The sequence below is a fragment of the Corvus moneduloides genome, chromosome 3 (assembly GCF_009650955.1).
Source record: "Corvus moneduloides isolate bCorMon1 chromosome 3, bCorMon1.pri, whole genome shotgun sequence".
In the NCBI taxonomy this organism is placed as follows: domain Eukaryota; kingdom Metazoa; phylum Chordata; class Aves; order Passeriformes; family Corvidae; genus Corvus; species Corvus moneduloides.
Window position 1 is genome coordinate 66,953,987 of NC_045478.1, and position 18,998 is coordinate 66,972,984.

At 42.8% G+C, this 18,998-nt stretch overlaps 1 protein-coding gene across 13 annotated transcripts in view; it reads left to right on the plus strand.

Annotated features, from left to right (window-relative positions):
- Window positions 1-18,998, plus strand: part of NHSL1 (NHS like 1) — a 184,254-nt gene that overhangs the window by 156,577 nt on the left and 8,679 nt on the right. For 7 of the 13 annotated variants that reach the window (XM_032102029.1, XM_032102031.1, XM_032102036.1 and 4 more), the window contains 3 exons: window positions 3,573-3,704; window positions 12,438-15,848; window positions 16,381-16,510. In XM_032102029.1, coding sequence (XP_031957920.1) covers window positions 3,573-3,704; window positions 12,438-15,848; window positions 16,381-16,510 — 3,673 coding nt within the window. Of the gene's footprint in view, window positions 1-3,572; window positions 3,705-12,437; window positions 15,849-16,380; window positions 16,511-16,922; window positions 16,975-18,998 lie in introns of all 13 variants that reach the window. The other 6 variants (XM_032102030.1, XM_032102032.1, XM_032102033.1 and 3 more) reach the window with 4 other exon arrangements.

The following is an 18,998-nucleotide window of genomic DNA, read 5'->3' on the forward strand; positions in this document are numbered from 1 at the left end:
GCTTGAGTAGGGCTTAGATGTGACAGCTGGAACACAGTATACTTGGAGAAACAGTAATCTGTTGTTTGATTTAATGACCCTGCATACTGCAAAAGGTACGGGGGAAGTAAACAGATGGAAAGAAGAATGAGGGAAAGGGATCAAATAACTCATAGATTTAATTCATCGTCATGTAGAACATCACCTTGTTTGGATAAATTATGTTTGTGTCTTCAACCTGCATAATTTGACTGGTGTAGTGAACCTTGTGTCCCCTGAGTTGTTTAGTTCAGCACTAAATTGTTAGTAACAGCACTCGGAAAACTCTGCGATTCTTTCTCAACTTTTTTGTTTGAAATGCTGCACGTGCATATTTTACCTCGCCTTTCTGGAGTGTGTGGTTAAGCACTTACTCCCTTATAAACATGGTAATTGGAAGAGATAAAAAGGGAGGGCATTAGAGGAAGACTGCTGTTTCACCATGTGGTCTGGTCTCCAGGATCCACCATTCCCTTTCCCTTGAAATAATTACATTGTTACTGTGAAACAAGGCAAGCGAGGTGAGCCACTCACAACATACAGAAAAAGCTGCTGTCCTTGTTCCTCTTTAAAAAGTCACAATCTGCTCCCCTCCTCTGCTCTCCCACACACCGAGTAATTTTATTTTGTGAAGTTCCTTATGTTACTGCACGAGACAGGAAAAAAACTGACAAGAAATTCTGTGCAGTTTGTTCAACATAAAATGGAACAAACCATTGAGGGGTTTTGTTTTGATTTGGCTTTTCCCTTCACACACTCTCTTTCTCACTCTCCCAGAAGAGAGGTCACAACACTTCCATTTTATTACTCCTGGCATGAAATAAAAGGTTAACCTTTGAAGAGACTGCTGGCAATTGGTAACGTTTTCAGCAGTGCATTAGTAGTGATTCTGCTACAAAGGCCTCTCACGTGGCTGTGCAATAAATGCTCCATGAGTTCAGCTTTCAGGGCTCTTTGGTGAACAGATTGCAACTAATACAGTAGTCATAAAAATCTGTTGGATAGCCTGAAGGTGCAGGGGCATTGCATTAGGCTGACAAACTGCTGACTAGACATCCAGATTTGGAAGCAGTTTAAGTCTGAAGAGTGCCTGGGCTGAGCTTTATTCTGGCCTGGAAGGGGTTGGACTGAATTTTTCAGTGGTGGCCAGTCTTGGCATTTACATATCCTGTGGGTTAAAAGATATATAATGGTGTCTGTTCTTGTGGGTTTTCCGGAACTAACTTTCTTTCCAGATGGAGGAGTCTGGTAATGGTGGAGGTGATCAGTGCCAGGCTGGATCCTGCAAAATATTTAAGCATTTGCTTGTGTCCAGCTTGACTGACTTCAGTGAGATTTAAGCACATACTTACATGTTTTCTGTGAATCCATGGAAACTGAATATACTGCATGAGGGACAACTGAGTAAAGTATATAAGGAATACCCAGATGACTTATTACAAACCTGTAAGAGAAGGAGAAAAGTATCCTTATATCTGTAAAATATACTTCACATTGACATTGATATTTTCTAAAATGAAAAAGATGACAATGAAGAAAGAAAAGACTGAGACATTCTGATTTTGCTTGTTGGATTTCATTGAAGTTGTTATTTTGAAATTCTACGGATTTGCATTGTGGCCTTTGTGTATCAAAAGCCATTAAAGATGGATTGGTTGAGTTAGCTCTTAGGTAGCTCCTTTGGAACAAGTTACTGTGCATCAGTTGGCACAGTAACATTTCCCCATGGCCATCCTGTTTGTGCTGTCTGAGGCTTCATGTGAAAGACTCTCTCCTTGTTTGCACCCTGTGCTTATCACTTAACATTTTATTCCAGGGCATTCAGATCTGGCTACATTATAGTTCATTGCAATCACCATCTCAGGCGTAATTGTTGGCCTTTGAGTGGATAAAGATATGATGAGAGATGCAAAACTTTATCCTTCAAATCTGTTGGATTCATTATAATGTGGCTGGAATTATTTTTATCATCCTGCATGACAGGATAACCTAATGACCTGACTCTTGCCCCGTATGGGTCCTAACATCCTAATACTGGTACTGCTCGAGACAGTGGATAGTCTGTCTCAATATTTCAGGACTTCTACTAAGCCAGTGGGATCCACAGCTCTAAATTTTGTAGTTCCCATGGGCTTCCTCTCCTCCCCTTAATCTGATTTCAGTCAGTCCAAAAGTTGGATGAAACCGGCATTTCATAACTGCAAGAATTCCATTCAGCACAAGTGTGGCCCATGGTCAAGGCTCCAGTCAAACAGAGTCAGAGTCTTTCTATTTACAACATGGTGAATGAAAATGCTACATTTTTTCCTTGCATTTTCTCAAGTCCACATGCTATACTTTAATATATGACTGTATCTTTAACTGTTAGGGAGGCAATGAGGTTTTCTACGCTACTCGCATGACGCACATCATACTGATGTGCAGTCAGCCAGGGGTAATTTTTATGATGTATTAGTTACTGTGCATTAATCACTTTTTAGAGGTAAATAATTTGGTCATCGATTTTCAAAAAAGTGTACGGTGGAAAAAAACATGTACAATGTGTATCAAAGTTTTTCTGCCTTTAAGTTTTAAATGGGCCATCTGAAGGACACTGAGCAGTGCTTTAAAATGCTTAAACTTCTAAAAATGGAACTTAATGTGAGCTACGGGGGTTAGCTCTTAAAATTTTAAAGTGACAGAGAATTAGTTCACGATCTATAGGGCAATTTTTATCTTACTACTAGTAAAATGGCCAAGTTATAAACCTCTAAACTAAAGTGAATTCCTAAAGAAAAGCTGCTTTATGATAGTGGTGCTTCTGGGTCCCATTATGATACAGCACATGGTCATCATAAGGCTTTGTCTGGCAAAGTGCACTTACACATTTTTTCAGCTCTTGCCATGGTATATTTTTATAATCATCTGTAAAGTTTCCATTTTAAGCAGCTTTCACTCTGAAATATTTATGAGTCCACAAGATCAGTTTGATCTCTGCGTGCTCCATAGCTCTTATTTGTATTGTGTTAAAAGATCAACACCAGAAATGTGGTACACTTGACAGGTTCAGAGCAACTTGGAATGAAAAAGAAGGGCCTCATGTGACTTAATGATGGAGCTGTGCAAAGACATCATAATAGCTGTTGCCAGTAGGAGTGTCTGTTCCTGCGTAAACCATTGAGATCTTTCATTTTCATGAGCAGATTTGCTTTTTCTGCAGCTCATTACTTAAAAATAAATTAACAAAACCACAGAAAAACCTATAAAGGGCCAAATTAAAGCAAGGATTCTCTTTGCTTGTGGAATTAGAGCTCCTCTCACTAAATATGAACTGGGCTCAGAGAGCCAAAATTCCTTTTAAAACATGCAGTACTGTGTAATGGATATTTGTGTGTAAAGCCTTACTGTGACAGTGTGCTGTATCTTCCTTCAGTGTAAACCTTCATTGTAGGACATAGCTAACATCATTTATTAATGCCTTTTTTTCCATTTCTACAACAAAACTAGTGGAAGAAAGTGCATGATGTCAGTGTGCTTGGAAGTAATGTTGCTTTGCTTGTTCTACCATGTATTAGGGGAGAATTTCGACCGCCAAGCCAGCATTCGGCGGTCTCTAATTTACACAGACACGGTGGTAAGACGGCCGAAGAAAGTCAAAAGGAGAAAGACTATTACAGGAATCCCTGACAACATACAAAAGGAGCTAGGTATGGCTCATCAGAACTGTATTCCATCCACTGTTCATTGTCACTGCTTATCATGACTCAACTAATAACATTACCAGTGCTCATGAAACCAATACAGTCTGATAGCCTATTTCAGTTCCAAATATGTGTGTGCCTCCTTGCCGCCTCTTGCATTGGGAAGTTGGGACCTTTAATCTGTTGACTTCCATCTGTTAAAGGGAACAGGGTGTTTGGAAAATGGTGTACTGGTACAATGAAAATCTGCAGGGATGTAAGTTTGTGGACTTCAATGCTTTCCTTCAGATTTGGTCATCTTCTCCAGGATGTTCACCAAAGCAAAACTGAAGTGAGCAGGCGTATTGGCTTATGAGTAATTACTTAGTGGAGTAAATCAGTTCATGGATGCCCTCCTGAATCTGGCAAGGATTGCATCAAGAGTTAAAAACCTATTTTCCAGTTCAGTTGTGGCAACCCCTTAAATATCTGTGGTTTTGATTGGCAGTAATTTACCTGGGTTTTTTAGCTATTCCATATATTCTAAAGGAAAGTTACCTATTTGGTCCCACTTACACTACCTCAGGCAGTCCTCCTTCATACTTTGCCGCAGATGTGAATTCAAAGCTGAATTTTGGCAGACCTTTCAGACACTTTTTGCAGAACTCTTCAATTTAAATTGTGTTTAGTTTATTTTTTGAAAAATTAATTCAGTTTTTTCCAAATTACAACTTCAGAGATAAAAGTATGCCCTCCTCCCCACCCCCTTTTTTTTTTCTCAGTAGAGGAGGAATATATTTTAAAATAGTCTGGCAGAACATAATTTTGGTGCTTTACATGTGAAATCATCTCCATATATTGATGATTTCAGTAAGTTTTACTACGTTGTGTTTTGCATCTATTTATTTTTTAGTTATGTCTTCAATTCTTGGTTATTTTTCTGGATTTTTCAGAAACAGAAGCAAAAATTTGTAGCTTGTCTGGATAGGTTTGAAATGAGGTAGAGGGTCAGGCATAGAGAAAGCCAAGAAACAAACAATTACATGCAGAGAAGTTTGTGAGTGGAACTGTGCTCCTTCAGCATCTGTAATGAAACAGTGCCCTGTCATGGGAATCCTCTGCCTCGAGAAAGCATTTACAAAACGTAGAGGTTACATCTTGGCCACTTCAAAAAGATGTTTCATGCTTGAAAACATCAACTGTAGTTTTATTTGGTGGAGTAAACTGAGAATGCAGTTGGCATCTATCCTAAAAAGAATTCTTCAGTTAATGCCTTAAAAGAGGTTTGTGACTTTTGCCAATCTGTTCACTAAGGGTGACAAGTTTTATACCCTGATTTTCATCTTTCATCTCTGTGCTGAGCACATTTCATGTTGTACTGCTTGGAGGCTTTCCTTGGCTTCTGTTTTAAGTTGTGGACTGGCAGTATCCCACCGTAGGAGCTCTCTTGGGATGGTTCCCTGGCCCACAGCCTGCAGGCACTTAAGGCTTCAGCCATCTGCCCTATGGCAGAAGTTGTCTGAGGAGCTCCATGTTGTTTCTGTGGTGGTTGCGTGTCTTCCAGAGAGCAAATTGTGTGCCAGGAGAAGTCTGTGAGGGCAGTGTCCATCCTGTCAGCTATTGCTTTCCATCACAAGACATGAAGTACACTTGAAAAGAGTGATAGTGTCTTTGTCTTGCACCTGAGGAAACCAGACATGCTGCAGTGAAGTGACTTAGCCAGAGTCAGCCACCAGGCTGCTGACAAGGCTGGGAATAACTGCAAGTCTCCCCCATCCCTGTTCAGTGCTCTTTCTGCCTTTTCTCCCCTCCCTCCCCCCCGTCACTCCCCAAATATTTCTGTAGCAGTCCATTCCCTATTTCTCTTACGCTGTCCCAAAACAAGCAAGGAGTTGTTTTAAAACATTCCACAGTTCATTTGATCAGAACAAGTATCTGGACTAAACTCCAAATCAAGCAATTGCATTATGCCTATTGACATTCTCCCTGTGGTTTCAGCTGAATAAATCTCTTTGTTTCTCCCCTAAAGCATTGCTGTGAATGGCTATAATATTTACACAAAGATTAAAATCCCTTGGTACACCAGAGTTGCTGCGTGCAGGCTAAATAACTAACATATACAGCAGATTCTTGTAACGTCTTGTTTATCCTTCAGAAGGAAGCAGAAACTTGAGAGAACCTCAAAGCTTCAACCAGGCTTTGGACTATTTTCATTTCTTGTGAGAGAGCCTGGAAGAACTTCTGCCAGGCCAGGCTGCTGGGGTTCTCCCCTGGCTGCTTCGGGTCCTTTGGAACATAAGGGACCAAGCAGAAGAGAAAGCCTGCGCTGGCTGCTGGCCTGAGGCTCAGCGGATGTGGTACCCTCATAGAATTCAGCCAGACATACTGAAAGGAAACATTAACTGCACCCATGTGCTTAAGCTATCTTTAAACATTGCTGCGTTTTAGCATTGAAATGCTATTGTGTTTTCACAGGTGTCTTCCAGTAATGAACCAGTCTCTCTGTGTAGACTGGAAAATTCTGCATAGAAAATTCTGCATAAATAAAATGCAACATCATAGATGGGATTCTGAGAAAGAGTAAGAATGTGAGGTGTCTACCAGTTTAGAGATAGGAGTTACTTTTTGAAGTTGTTTTTTAACAGCAGGACCCTTTCAGTACTATTTAGCAGCGTGACACCAAAGTAATAGGAGAAGGCAAAGCATTCTTCTCTCTGCCAAACACAGCAATGAAAAAAATTAGTTCTGCATACTTCTGAATTACCTTCCTTGTCTTACAGAACATAAATATTACATACATATTTAATGGGAGTCAGTGTTGGATCAAAACTGCAGAAAGAGCAAGAAACTTGGAAATGTTTTACTTCAAGTGCTCTCAGTTTCTCTGCTCTGTGTTGCCATTATCCATTGTGTCTAGATGTTTTCTTCAGATGGTACCTTAGATGCAAACCTATATTCCCCCCGTCAGACAAGAAGGTGATTCCCAAAGAGAAGTTTGGTTGAGATGAGCACCTCTGTAGAAGAACCTGTCACTGGCCTTGCTCATTTCTTGGCTCTTGGTTATCATCAGCTTCCTTCACATGTTCCAACTCTCCAGATGAAATAAAGGCAGCAAAATGCTTTCCACCTTTCCATGGTCCTTTCTTTGTGTCAGTGCTCTAGGGTCTGACTCAGACTAAATTTGTTTTTGTGGAGGTTCCAAGTTACCTGGTTGTGAGTGTTTCTCCAGAGCTCAGCACCAGACACCAGTGGGCAGCTTCTGGTGTCCCAGACTCCCTCCCTGTCTTTCAGGAGGAGCAGGTCCCAGACCTGAGTATCAGTTCCACCACAGTTGCTAATAAACATACCTCACCAAAACAGGGGAGAGGAAAACATCTTCAACTTTTCCACCTTTTGATTCCTCCTTCTTCTGACAAGCATTTTGATGGTTTTTTTAATTCCAACAGAAAGTTTCTGTCCTCTTGGTCTCCAAAAATGTCTTTTGATTTTATGCTTTGTGTGTACTTCCTTTGGATTATTTAAATGCTTTTTTTCCCATCTTATAGATGAAAGTCATCATCTTTTTGGTTCTGTGATTTTTTTTGCCCCATGTACATTTTTTCCCCCTTCCTGACCTAAGGGTTGAAAGGGTTAGAATGACCTCGTACCATTTTTTCAGCTTATTTACCTTTGAAAAGGGAAAATACTTTGAAAAGTGTATTTTTTCAGTAGCTCACAAGGAGTTGTCACCTGTAGGATGTCGTGTCAGTCATAGGGATGGGTATGACTGACACCTGAACTGTCAGTCCTTCATTTGCTTTCTTGCCAGACAGCTCAGACCCCTGGTGGTACCATTTGGTGTCTCAGGTATTATTTGGGACTGTTGAAGCTCTCCTTTGACATGCCGGAGAGGAAACAATTCCATCTCAGCAACGTGGGCGCAGATAAGTCCTTCTGATCTCTGGAAACTCAACTGTTCTATTAAAGACTCCTCTTAACTGATACTCTTCTCCAGTTAGTCCCTCCAGAGCTAGCAATCACTCAAGTTACAGGTCCCATGGGTAAGAAGAGTCCCAGATACCCATTGGTCCTACAGAAATGCCACACAAATACCTAGCTGTTCCAGCCAAGTAATTCTGCACCTGCTTCTGTTTGCAACTTTAGCACTCTTTGGACAGAATATCTCTGTTTCAGAGTTACTGTGCCTTTTGACTAGTACTGGGTTTATACCTGTAGTTTTTTAACATTGTACATTTCCAGTGCTATCCATCCATAAATCAGGTGCTAGAAAGCGGGTGTAATCTGCTTTTTGATACTGGGAGGAGGAAAGACAGATGGCAGGAATATAAACTTCACCAGAGGTTGGTTGTTTACGGAAATGAACAGAATCAACAAAACTTGAATTCCCAATATTTACATCAGAAATCTCCCTCTCAGGGTGGCAGTGATATATGCAAGGATATTTCAGGGTATTTTTCAGCTGGCAGTACTGAAAAATTTCACAGGATTCACTGCAATATTTTTACTCCCTTCTGAGAGATTACAGATTCTTTATGAAGCACGGTGAAAATTCCTTTAAATTGTCATAAGCCCAATGTACTTGTCTGTTTCTTGTTGAGTGTCTGTTAAAAATCACTCAGTATGTAAGTGCTGGGGTAAAACAGATTAAGAGTCTCTGGGGATTTTTTGAAACACTAAATTGTGGTGCCTGCACAGCGACTTAGCCAGTTTAGTAGGTTGGCAGGAGGATAGCTAGGTGAGGCATGAGGAGGCAATGAGAGTACCACACCTTAGGAATGTGCCTATGGCGTAAGAGACAAGTGCTTGCATTAGAATTGGTTAGTCAGAAGGTAAGAGACACTACTTCTTTGTTCTAGTTGAAACAAGCATGTACTTTGTGACACCAGCACAAACTCTGTTTATCTTTTCAGACCCTCGGTTCTCCATGCTCATTTCAATGCAGAGGACCTTTCATCTGATTCTCTGCTGGTGCCACCACATCAGCTAGAGTCACAGGGGGACTGCTTGTAGCCAGTACCTGGGCTCAGGGATGGTGTACAGACACACTTTCTTCCCCATAAAATTTGCCAAATTTGTCATTCTCAATCCCTGTCCTCTCTAATGAGCAACACCAGTGACTATCAGAGTCCACAGAATGGGTGTTCTTTACTTGCTGCTGGAGCCTGCTCTAAACATGTGAGTTAGAGAAGAGCATTTGCCCTAAGAGAGACTTTCAGCATAGTAGGGTAATGAAGAAGAAAAGAGGGTAGATACAGATCTCCTGTGGTGGACATAGCACTGATGGCAGTACTGCTGGACACAGGATAATATAAAAGGCAGACAGGACAATCATTACTTTCAGCCACATTTATCACACGCCCAGTTTGCAGCTGCTTCTGACTTCGTGATGTTCAGCATCTGTAACCTGATGTCTGGTTCTGCAACATTTTTTGCCTCTGCTCACACATTGTCCCTGCAACTAGATGGGCTTGTGGATGGTATTCTTTAAAAGATCTGATTCAGTTTAAGAATTTTTGTGTTGCAGGCAGAAGATATCTTCTGACTGCTACTTATTTAAGTAGATGTTTTCTGAGAAACCTAGCATTATCAGTGTAGTAGTCAAAGGTGTGAGCTGTCCCTTAGAATGGGATTGTTTGTCTTCTAGCTGCATTACCAACAAAGATTTTAAGGGGGTTTGAAAATCCTTACTTTTCAGTATTACTCTAGAAGTGGGTGCAGGTTTTACAGGGCATTTGTAGATTGCAAATAAAATACTCCTCGCTACCCTCCTCTGAATTTCACCAGAATCATAAACACCTCAGCATTTTACCAGTATACCTGAGTCTTAAATGTTCCTCTGGTTGGTTTTTTGAACCATTTTCCCTGCAGATTTCTGTCGTCCCTCTTCAGAAAACAGAACTATAAAATGAGTAAATCCTCACAGCTTTGCATGATATTGTCCATACATGTAAAGCCAAAACCGAAGCGGAAAGAATTTCAGAATATGCTGCATTTCTACAAAAAAAAAGTATTTAAAACCTCAAAGCTATATTCCTGTAATAGTAACACCCATGAAAAAATCCTTCTCTGACCATATCCCATAGAATGATTGAAGGATGTAGCCCTGTAGTTTGTATTTCTGAAGCTGTGCTGTCTTGCCCTCCATAATCCTGTGTTTATTTGGGCTCTGAATCATTCTAACTAGAAGAGGCCTCACACCTAGTGCAAAGACTTGCCCTGATGGGCTTCCCTGCAGTATTGAGGTTGTGAACATTTACTGCTGTTGAGTCAATTTATGTGGTTTCCCAGAGCATATTAGGCTGGACCCTAAATTACATCTATTCTGGTAACAAACCCAGGGTAAGCCCTGGTTCTCAGCAGCATCCTGCAGTTGGTTGTTGATGCTGCCCTCTTGTTAGTGTGCTGCTCTGGCACTGTTCTGGCTGGGACAGCCGGCAGTGCCCAGGCTCTGCTGGGGTGTGTGTGCCAAGGGATGGGACAGGAGCTGCCGTGCCAGGCATTTTGGTATAGCCATCAGTGGCCGCTTTTATTCAGTGGCCTCCTTTATTCCGTGCCATTAATTTTCTGTTTCAGACATCACTGTGCATTTACCATGAGCTGTATGTCCCAATAAATGCATTCTAACAGTCCTTGTTTTGGAAGAAGGAAAAGGTGGGGTTAGCAAGTCCAGCATTGGTCTGCTTTGCCATTTACCTTCTCTAGCAGTAACATTTTGAACAGACATAAAACACCCATCTGCATTTCAGTACTTGTGAAAAAGGGTGCATTTAGCTTCCTCTGTGAATACAATACAGACATGCCACATACTGAAATGAAGTGCTCTCAGCCACAGGTCAGTATGTGACAGTATTAGATACTTGCTGTAGTGCTGCCAGCTTCATTCTCCACCAGCACCATCCTTTTGTCTCATCTGCGTGTGTGAATTTGTGTGCACGTGTGTATTTCACAGAGGCAGAAGAAGAAAAATACCCCCTCTCTTTGGTTATTTACATATCTTAGCATGCAGACCTTTATTACCAGATATTTTTAACTGACCAGCAGTTAATATCAGTGATGTCATGGTTCCAGAAACATTCGTAATGTCTACTTTGCTGTTTTTCTCTGTCTTAACCAAAGGGGTGCACTGATTACATAGAAAAAATATACCTGGAAAGGAAGATTATTTTTCTTACTGTACAGTTCTTAATAACTGTATACGGAATATGCAAATCCCTCTCTTGGTTGGCTGCAGTAGTCCATCTGTTCTGACAGTATCTCGTATTCGATTATCCAAGACATTTGCCAGCATCTGAGTATCTAGCTTTGCAGCAAAGCTCTACCAGAAGCAGAAAGAGGCTGCATTTTTGTGAGAGCAAGAGAATTTACACAAAGCAAACTAACTAGGCTTCAAGCTGCTGAAAGACTGCTTACATGCCTGAGGAAAAGAAGTAAACAATCTTTTTTGTGTGTGCTGCTTTAACTGTAACCTTTTCAGAGCCCTGTTTTCCTTACCCTAAATGCCTCTTTTGCCTGCCAAGCAGCAGGATGATTAAATGTCCTTTAAGTGGTGTTTAAAGCTGCATGATAAGAATACCTATCCTCCCAATGCAGTTTCATATAGTAAATATGAAAGGAGAACATTCCTTTCAGGCGTGCTACTTCATTGCTCCTGAGACTCGCTAAGGCGGAGACTTGAAATAACCAGTTTTCCCCCACAGTGACATATGTGTGGCATCCTTACCAGCATCTCCAGCAGCACGCCTGCCTCTCTCTTGCTATTTATACAGCAACGCAACTGAATTCAAAAGCAACAGCCTTACACAGGCTAATTTTAAAGCAGTCCTCTGGTTTGTGATTTTAAAAGGCAACTACCAATAAAACTGTAAATATAAAAGAGCCCTAGAATCCTTTCTGTTGACCCAATGATAACTATATTTTGAACTAAAACTGGTTTTCCATTATCTTCAAAGTTGGGGGTGGGGAGAGTTATGCCAATGTGATTATTCCTTCTTTTAGAAAAAGTGGTTATTTTTTTATTTCCTGATGGTGCTGAGGATGACACAACCATCAATACCAGCTGTTTCTTTTCCCCAGTTCTTAGAATTTTTCCTTTATGGTAAATAGAAAATAGAGTTGTATGGAGAAACGTTATCTAATAGTTTTCTTTGCAGTGTCGGATAATGTTTATATAAATGCTGTTATAAGTATGTATTATTTGTGGTAAAACAATTCACGTTTCCATGTGGTAGCATTCTTTCAGACAAGCTGCAGGGCTTGGAGAGCTATCTGTGTCTCCTGAAATATTTTTTTCTGAAATGTAATGCTTGTAAAAAGCAGAATTTTTTATTCGTATTAGTCTCCAGATTTCCTTCCCCTTTTCTTTATTGCATGAGGCATTAGCATGGGAACACACTTCACGTTTCTCAGGCTTTTGTCTGTTCCTGCTGCGTTGCCTACTGGAAGTCAAATAGTACTACTTGGTTTCTGACACAACTGATTACTATGGAAATTATTGCCATGTCATAAACAGAGGATTTCATGTGTTGAATGTGCGGCAGGAACGCAGACGATTCTGTAAGCAGGAGGTTCCTGGTAATATGGAAAAAGGGAAGAGAAATGCAGAAAACAGACGATGCCTCTGAAAAATCCATTGTTGCAGATTCTTCTTCTTCAGAAGGAGCAGGGGATCGAGCAGTTTGCTGGGTTGGGTTTTTTTTGAATGAGTGAGAAGATAAATGTGAATTTGCACTTCAAGAAATAATTATTTTATTTTGACTCCAGCAGTTGGTACTGGCCAAAGTGATTTCCGAGGGCATTCGATGTATGTCCCAGATCACTGTTCCACGCTAGGGAGACTAGACAGCTATCGCTCTGCTATGCAGCGCTCCGAAACCAAGGACACCAGCTGCCAGACGGAGGAAGTTAAAGTTGTGCCCCCTTCAATGAGAAGAATACGAGCACAGAAAGGACAAGGCATTGCAGCCCAGATGTCTCAGTTCTCCAGCTCATCTGGAAACATGTCAGTGATGAGTGACTCTGCTGCAGTTTTTGCTTCCCGCCAAAACAACGACATAGGTTTTCACAGCTTGCCTCGGGTTGGTGCGAGAGTGTCTCTGCAGTCCCTAGATCAGACACAGAGCATGATGTCGAGGCAGACAGAAGACATTGCTGGCACTTTACCCCACCAGATAAGTAAATTGCAAGTGGATGATAGTGTTGTGCATCTGAGGAATAATCCCACGATGGGGACCCTGTCGAGGCCAAAGTCCCAAGAGGTGAGAAGCTGTGATAGCGAGAAGTCCTCAAGCCCAGCATGTGTGGTCTCTCCTCATGCCACCTACTCAACGAGCATCATACCCAATGCAACACTGTCATCCTCCTCAGAAGTTATCCTTATTCACGCTGCCCAGAGTGTTGGATCATTGGATAGTAAAATTACCAGCTCCACTGCCTACCCAAATCCAAGAGACAATCCTGCTGCCAGCAGTGCAATAAGTGGGAAAGAAGATCACCATTCTTCAAGTGGTAACTGGAGTGAGAGTAGCTCCACACGTCACTCACAGACTTCAGATACCATCCCATCTAACACTGTCATGATGCTTTCTCTTGGTGACTCTGCTGTCTCTCTTAGCACTCCTGGGAATGCAGAGGCTGGGTCTCAGAGCATGAGCTACAGCTGTAGGAACACTGCTGCTTTAGCAAGCCCTTCCCAGGACAGCGATGGTCGGAGTGAATCCAGCTATTCTGGAGAGAGAGCACACGCAGCAGTGAGCAGCACAGAGCATTGGTTGTACAAGTCTTCAGAAAACAGTGAGACCCCTTCACGCAAGGTGGTTTGTACCACACCAGGCTGTGCCACGCCCGGCAGCAACCTGAGCAGCAGCAGCCTGGAGAGGACGTCGGTCAGGGACGATTCGACTTCCCTGTATTCTTTGGACCACGATGGCTATTACGGCCCCATGCATATGGACTCCAGACTGAAGTCAGACATTCCATGCAACAGTATTAATGGTTTTGAGAACCCCGGAGACAACGTGGTAAATGTCTTTGAAGGAAAGGAGAAGAAACATCAGGATGACCAGTCAGGCCAAGGTGACAAATCCCTTGCAAGAAACATCTCACTGAAGAAGGCAAAGAAGCCACCTTTGCCACCATCCAGAACAGACTCACTCAGAAGGATACCTAAGAAAAAAGCCCAATCCAATGGACAGGTACTTGATGAAACACTCATTGCCACGCTCCAGCATTCTCTGCAGCTGAATCTTAAGTGCAAAAATGGCAGCTCCCCTTCCCAGAGCCCCTGCAGTGATTATGAGGATCCCTGGGTGTTGCGCTCCCGCAGCCAAAGCTCGGTCAGTGCGAGCAGCAGCATGATGTCCACCACTGCTCCAAACCTGTACTCCATCTGCACAGTCACTCCCTCCCAGAGTGAGACAAGTAGCATAAAGTCGGAGTACGCTGACCAGTGGGGTTACTACAGCGACTATGCCGCAGTGGCAGACGACCAGGTGAAATCTCCGGTGACCCATTCTGCCAGTACATCATCTGCTCTGAGCGATTACAGCATCAGCCACTTCAGTGATGGCTCAAGGGCTTCTGTGCCACAAGTGCCCAGTGGACTGGCCAAACCAAAGAGTGCTTCTCCAGAGAAATCCCACCGAGTCACATCACCATCAAGTGGGTACTCCAGCCAGTCCAATACACCCACTGCGCTTACTCCAGTGCCTGTACTTGTAAAATCTGCATCATCAGGAAGTGGGAAATCCAAGCTGAAGCCTAAAGTGCCTGAAAGGAAGTCCTCTCTTCTGTCTTCAGTCTCCATGTCTTCATCATCCACTTCTCTTTCTTCAAATACATCTACTGAAGGGAGTGTGAGTGTGAAGAAACTGGACCCTGCTCTGAGCCCTCCTCCGGATTCTGGTGCGCCTCCTCCACCACCTCCTCTTCCAACACCTCCACATTGCCCTGAACTTTCTCCTCCCCCTCCTCCTCCTCCAGCAGAAGTCATGGATCTGTCACCATTGTCTGCCTCTCCCACGTTTCCCCCTCCTCCGCCAGAAGCCAGTGTAAATTCTTCCTTTGCTCAGACTGTTCCATGGTTTCCTCAAGAAGCCTCCATCAGTTCATTCTCTTCGCCTGTTCCTCCTCCTCCTTCTTGCTCCATAGCTGTCCCGCCACCAGCACCACCGCTTGATCCCAAAATAACAAAAGGTGCAACAATATACCCGCAGTTTTCTTTTAAGAAACGCAACCAGGACGATTCTTGCTACAGTCCAGTGAAACAGCCACTCACTAAGCAAGATGCATCGAGACCTGTGATGCCATTAGTAACCACCAAAGCACTGCAAATGGTGCAGTTGAGGTCTGTGAAAAAATCAACAGAAGGTGAGCCATCAGCTGAATCTGCTTCTGAAACCACTTCTCAGGAAAAGGGTACTGCAAATTCATCATCACAGTCTTCGCTAAAGCCATCTCTCTCACTAAAACTCAGTAGCAGCTTAGGCGACGAGGAAATGAAAACTCCAGGCACTTCATTTAAAAATGTAGTTCAAACGCTGTCTCGGGGTTCTCCTCTCATTCTCTCTGATAACACACGTGTACTTGACTGTGATCAAAAGCCTGTGAGTGCAGTAGGTCTGAAGAAGTCTCCTGAAGCTGATGCTCTGGGGTCAGCCACTGATGACACACCTGAGTCCTCAGTGCAGAGTGAAGACCTCCTTTCTGGCGTGTCACTTCAGGGGTCACCAACATCTCCAGACAAGACTCTGGTTGTATTGCCAAGCAAGAAACCACCTCCTATATCAAAGAAACCCAAGCTGTTCCTTCTGGTACCACCTCCACAGTTAGACCTTACAGTGGAGAAAGCAGCTGAAGTGAGTGATACTGCCAGAAGCCCAACTAAGAGAGACGCTGTGCTTGCACACTGTGAGGAGGCGAGAAATTGTCTTACAGATGGACTCGGTTCTAGCGAGATGGACTCTGGCAGCCTGGTTCCTGAGGGAGGAGCTGCTGGATTCACCTTCTCTGAGACAGTGGGAGCGAATGCCTTTGTGGTACAGCCTGCTGCATCACCAGTTCAAGAAGAACCCAGGCAGGAGGAGCAGTCTGCTTTTGATGAAGGAAGCAGTTCAGGGAGCAGCCAAGACAGTGGCAGTAACACTGACGGGCACCTATCTCAAGAGAACGAAAGTGGTGAGTATCTTTTCTGACTAACTCAGATGTAGCAGTAGCTATTTCAGAGAAGGTGGGGAGTGAGAATAGCCATCCTAGCATTGAGGTGGGATTCTGTAGAGGGCAGAACCTCTTGTGATTTTTACAACTAAAACGTCGCAGGGATCTGATTATATTTAATGAGTTTTCTTGCAGTTCTTTTCTGACTTTGCATTGTTGCAGACACAGAAAGAAAATGATGCTTTATTTACCCGTGCTAGTATTAAAGCATGCTATGAAAACAATTTGTTAATTTTGGTTTTGTATTTTAGTGGAAACCATACAAGTTTTCTTTTGTTACTGTTCTCCGCCTGTTGTGTGTGAGCAAGCGCAGGCATTTCATGCACTGCAGTTCCCTAAGCGAGCGTTGATCTGAAATCACCATAATGACAGCGCTGCACTCAGTCCATTGGATGCTTCTCCTTAGTGGCAGTGAGGGCTGGTTTCAGGATTACATACATGCCCGTGGCGTTAGCATGACAGACTGACTGCATTGTTCATTCTCTTTGCACAGTGGAGGTGTTTGAATCAGACACAGCCAACAGTTCATTCCTGCCAAGCAGTGGCTATGGGGAAGAGACAGATGGAGTGGCAACACCAGCGAGACCAAGGACTACTGAGGATCTTTTTGCAGCCATTCACAGGTACTGCAGAAACTGCCTTTCCTGTACTGTGACATCCGGTAGGTCTCGGAAAAATAAATTTAACATTGTTTTACTAAAACACCCAATTACAACAGTCATTGCTTTAAGAGAAAGCATATATTTATCAACTTTCTACTAAGCCTATATGTGAAAAAGATGAGGAAAAGAACTTACATTTTATTGTTTTACAAATGTATTTAGTCCATTCTGAACTAAAACCAACCTGATTAAATGGATGTAAACTATATTATAAATACCTTGCCCTTTAAAATATCAAGTTACGTCTAGTATTTATTGTACTGTTCTCAATCTGCCCTATTAACTCTACTGTTGCTTTTTCTGTGTATCTTTTTGTTTTCATTCTCGTTCTTCTCCATCTCTTTTTACTCTCTTCGCTGCTTATATGGTGCAGTTTGGGACAGAGGCTCAACGCTAATGCTTCATGGCAAGCGTGGCTGAAACTGGCAAGTAACACAACATGTCAGTCATATGGCAAAACATATGGCAAACGCTGGATTATAGTTTGCCATAATCCAGCCTGAGGTCGGGTGTTTTGTGTCAAACTGATTCGTGAATGAAATCTGCAATACTGGCCCTATTATTAATGACATCATTCATTTCCCTTGAAAACAAAATCGTCCCGAATGGCAGCTAGATAACGTGTTGTTCACGTTAGGTGTCAAAAAGCAAAAAAACCCAAGAAAGCCCCAAGGAAAGGAGCGCCCAGAGGCAGAGCAGGGAACGCGCGCTGCCCTCGAGCAGCGCTCCCGCAGCGCGGCCGGAGCCGCCCCGGGCCGGGCTGGGCGTGGCGCCGGCGCCATCGCGTGGCTGCGCCGCGCACTGCAACCCGCAGAGGGGCCGCCTCCCTGCCGGCGAGCCGGGGCTTATCCCGGTGTGCCGTCAGTTCGCACGGCTCTGCCCGAGGTCTGCATCGGGAGGGACGGACGGGAAGAGAGCAGCTGGAAGCTGGGAGGCTGCAGCATTTTGGATGTAAATGCTATTTTTTTCCCGTCTTTGAAAACAAGTCCGTTCCAGACAATACAAAAATTTAATATATGTGATACTGACTTTTTATAATTTACTGTTACCCCTTAGGACTTGACCTGTAGGAGCCATTCTGAAAATGGTCTGTTGCATTCATGTTGCATGGCACTTGCTAGAACTGTGGCAAATCTGGTTTTAGAATGAGATATTCTGGCCAGTAGCCTTTCTCCTTTATGTATGCAGATACAGAGTGGATCTCTGTGTATATGCACATACCTCTAATTCGTGAGTCTGTGGGGAAATGGACAGTGGAACTGGATGTGACAGACTTGACACATTTTTTATTAAGACCTTGCTTTTGCTGGCTTTTGACTTAAACCAATATCTTCCTTGGTTGTTAATTAATAAAAAAGGCTTTGGTTTGCCCCCACTGTTCCTAAGAGGTATTATTTCAGTAATTGGCACTCTTGAATATGTGCTTTGGAGCAAGATAAGAAATTTAGTGGTATGTACATTAAGGACAGGAAGAACAGTTCTCAATTTTAAGTCACAGTTTTGTTTGAACATATACCCTGTCTGTGTCTTAAAAGCCACCGAAACCAAATTTGGTTCTTAATTTCAAGTTTCTTCCATAATTAATATATACTGAGGAAAGCTGGCTAGGTGCTGACAGCAAACTGGCTGCTCTGCCCTGCATTCGCAGTCTTATTGGATCCCTCCAAGTTAGGATCACAAAGCCTTTCCCTGCAGATCTTTGCAATTGAATTTTTTTTTCCAGTTTAATTACGGGTTTGCTAGCAATACAACCCCAGCATTGCAGTGTTTAAAGATAGCCATAGGTAGCCAAAACCCTAAGGAAGGAAAATCTTTTCCCTGTAACAAATGCACAAATGTTCACATGCAGACTCGCAGAGGATCCAAGCACCAAAATTATCTGCTGCCTACACACTAACACAGTTAAATCTAGATGAGGTTCCTACATTGGCCTCTTCTGAAGTCATCATTTTATCCCTTTGCTGTCTTCTGGTGTCCATTCATCCTCAGGCTGAATGGGCATTGGTATTACATTCTTATTCCAGAAAGACAGGTGGAGGCAGCAGCAGCTGCTGTAAATAACAGCTGGTACAACTGCCTTTGGGGGTATCACAAGTGAGCTATGTATAAACTGCACCACTTAGGAGAGATGGGATCACTCCGAGGTCTTGGCACAGCCTATGGCAGTGTCCATTGCTGCCACCTACTCAGCTGATGGATCTTGCTTCTTTGTTTTTGGGGGTTTTTAAATTATCAGTAGGCTGTGATGCATGAACACATTTGAGCTTGCCTTGGCAGAATCTCAAGGCTTTTAAGAAAGTAAAGCTAAAGATCACATTAAGTAGAAATCTGTTTTACAAGGGGAATGGTCTGGATTGAACACATGCTTGATAAAAATTAATATGGAGTTTTATAGCATTATAATTTTATATTTCTAAGAAGTCCGTCGACTTGTTTCAAGTTTGTGCAA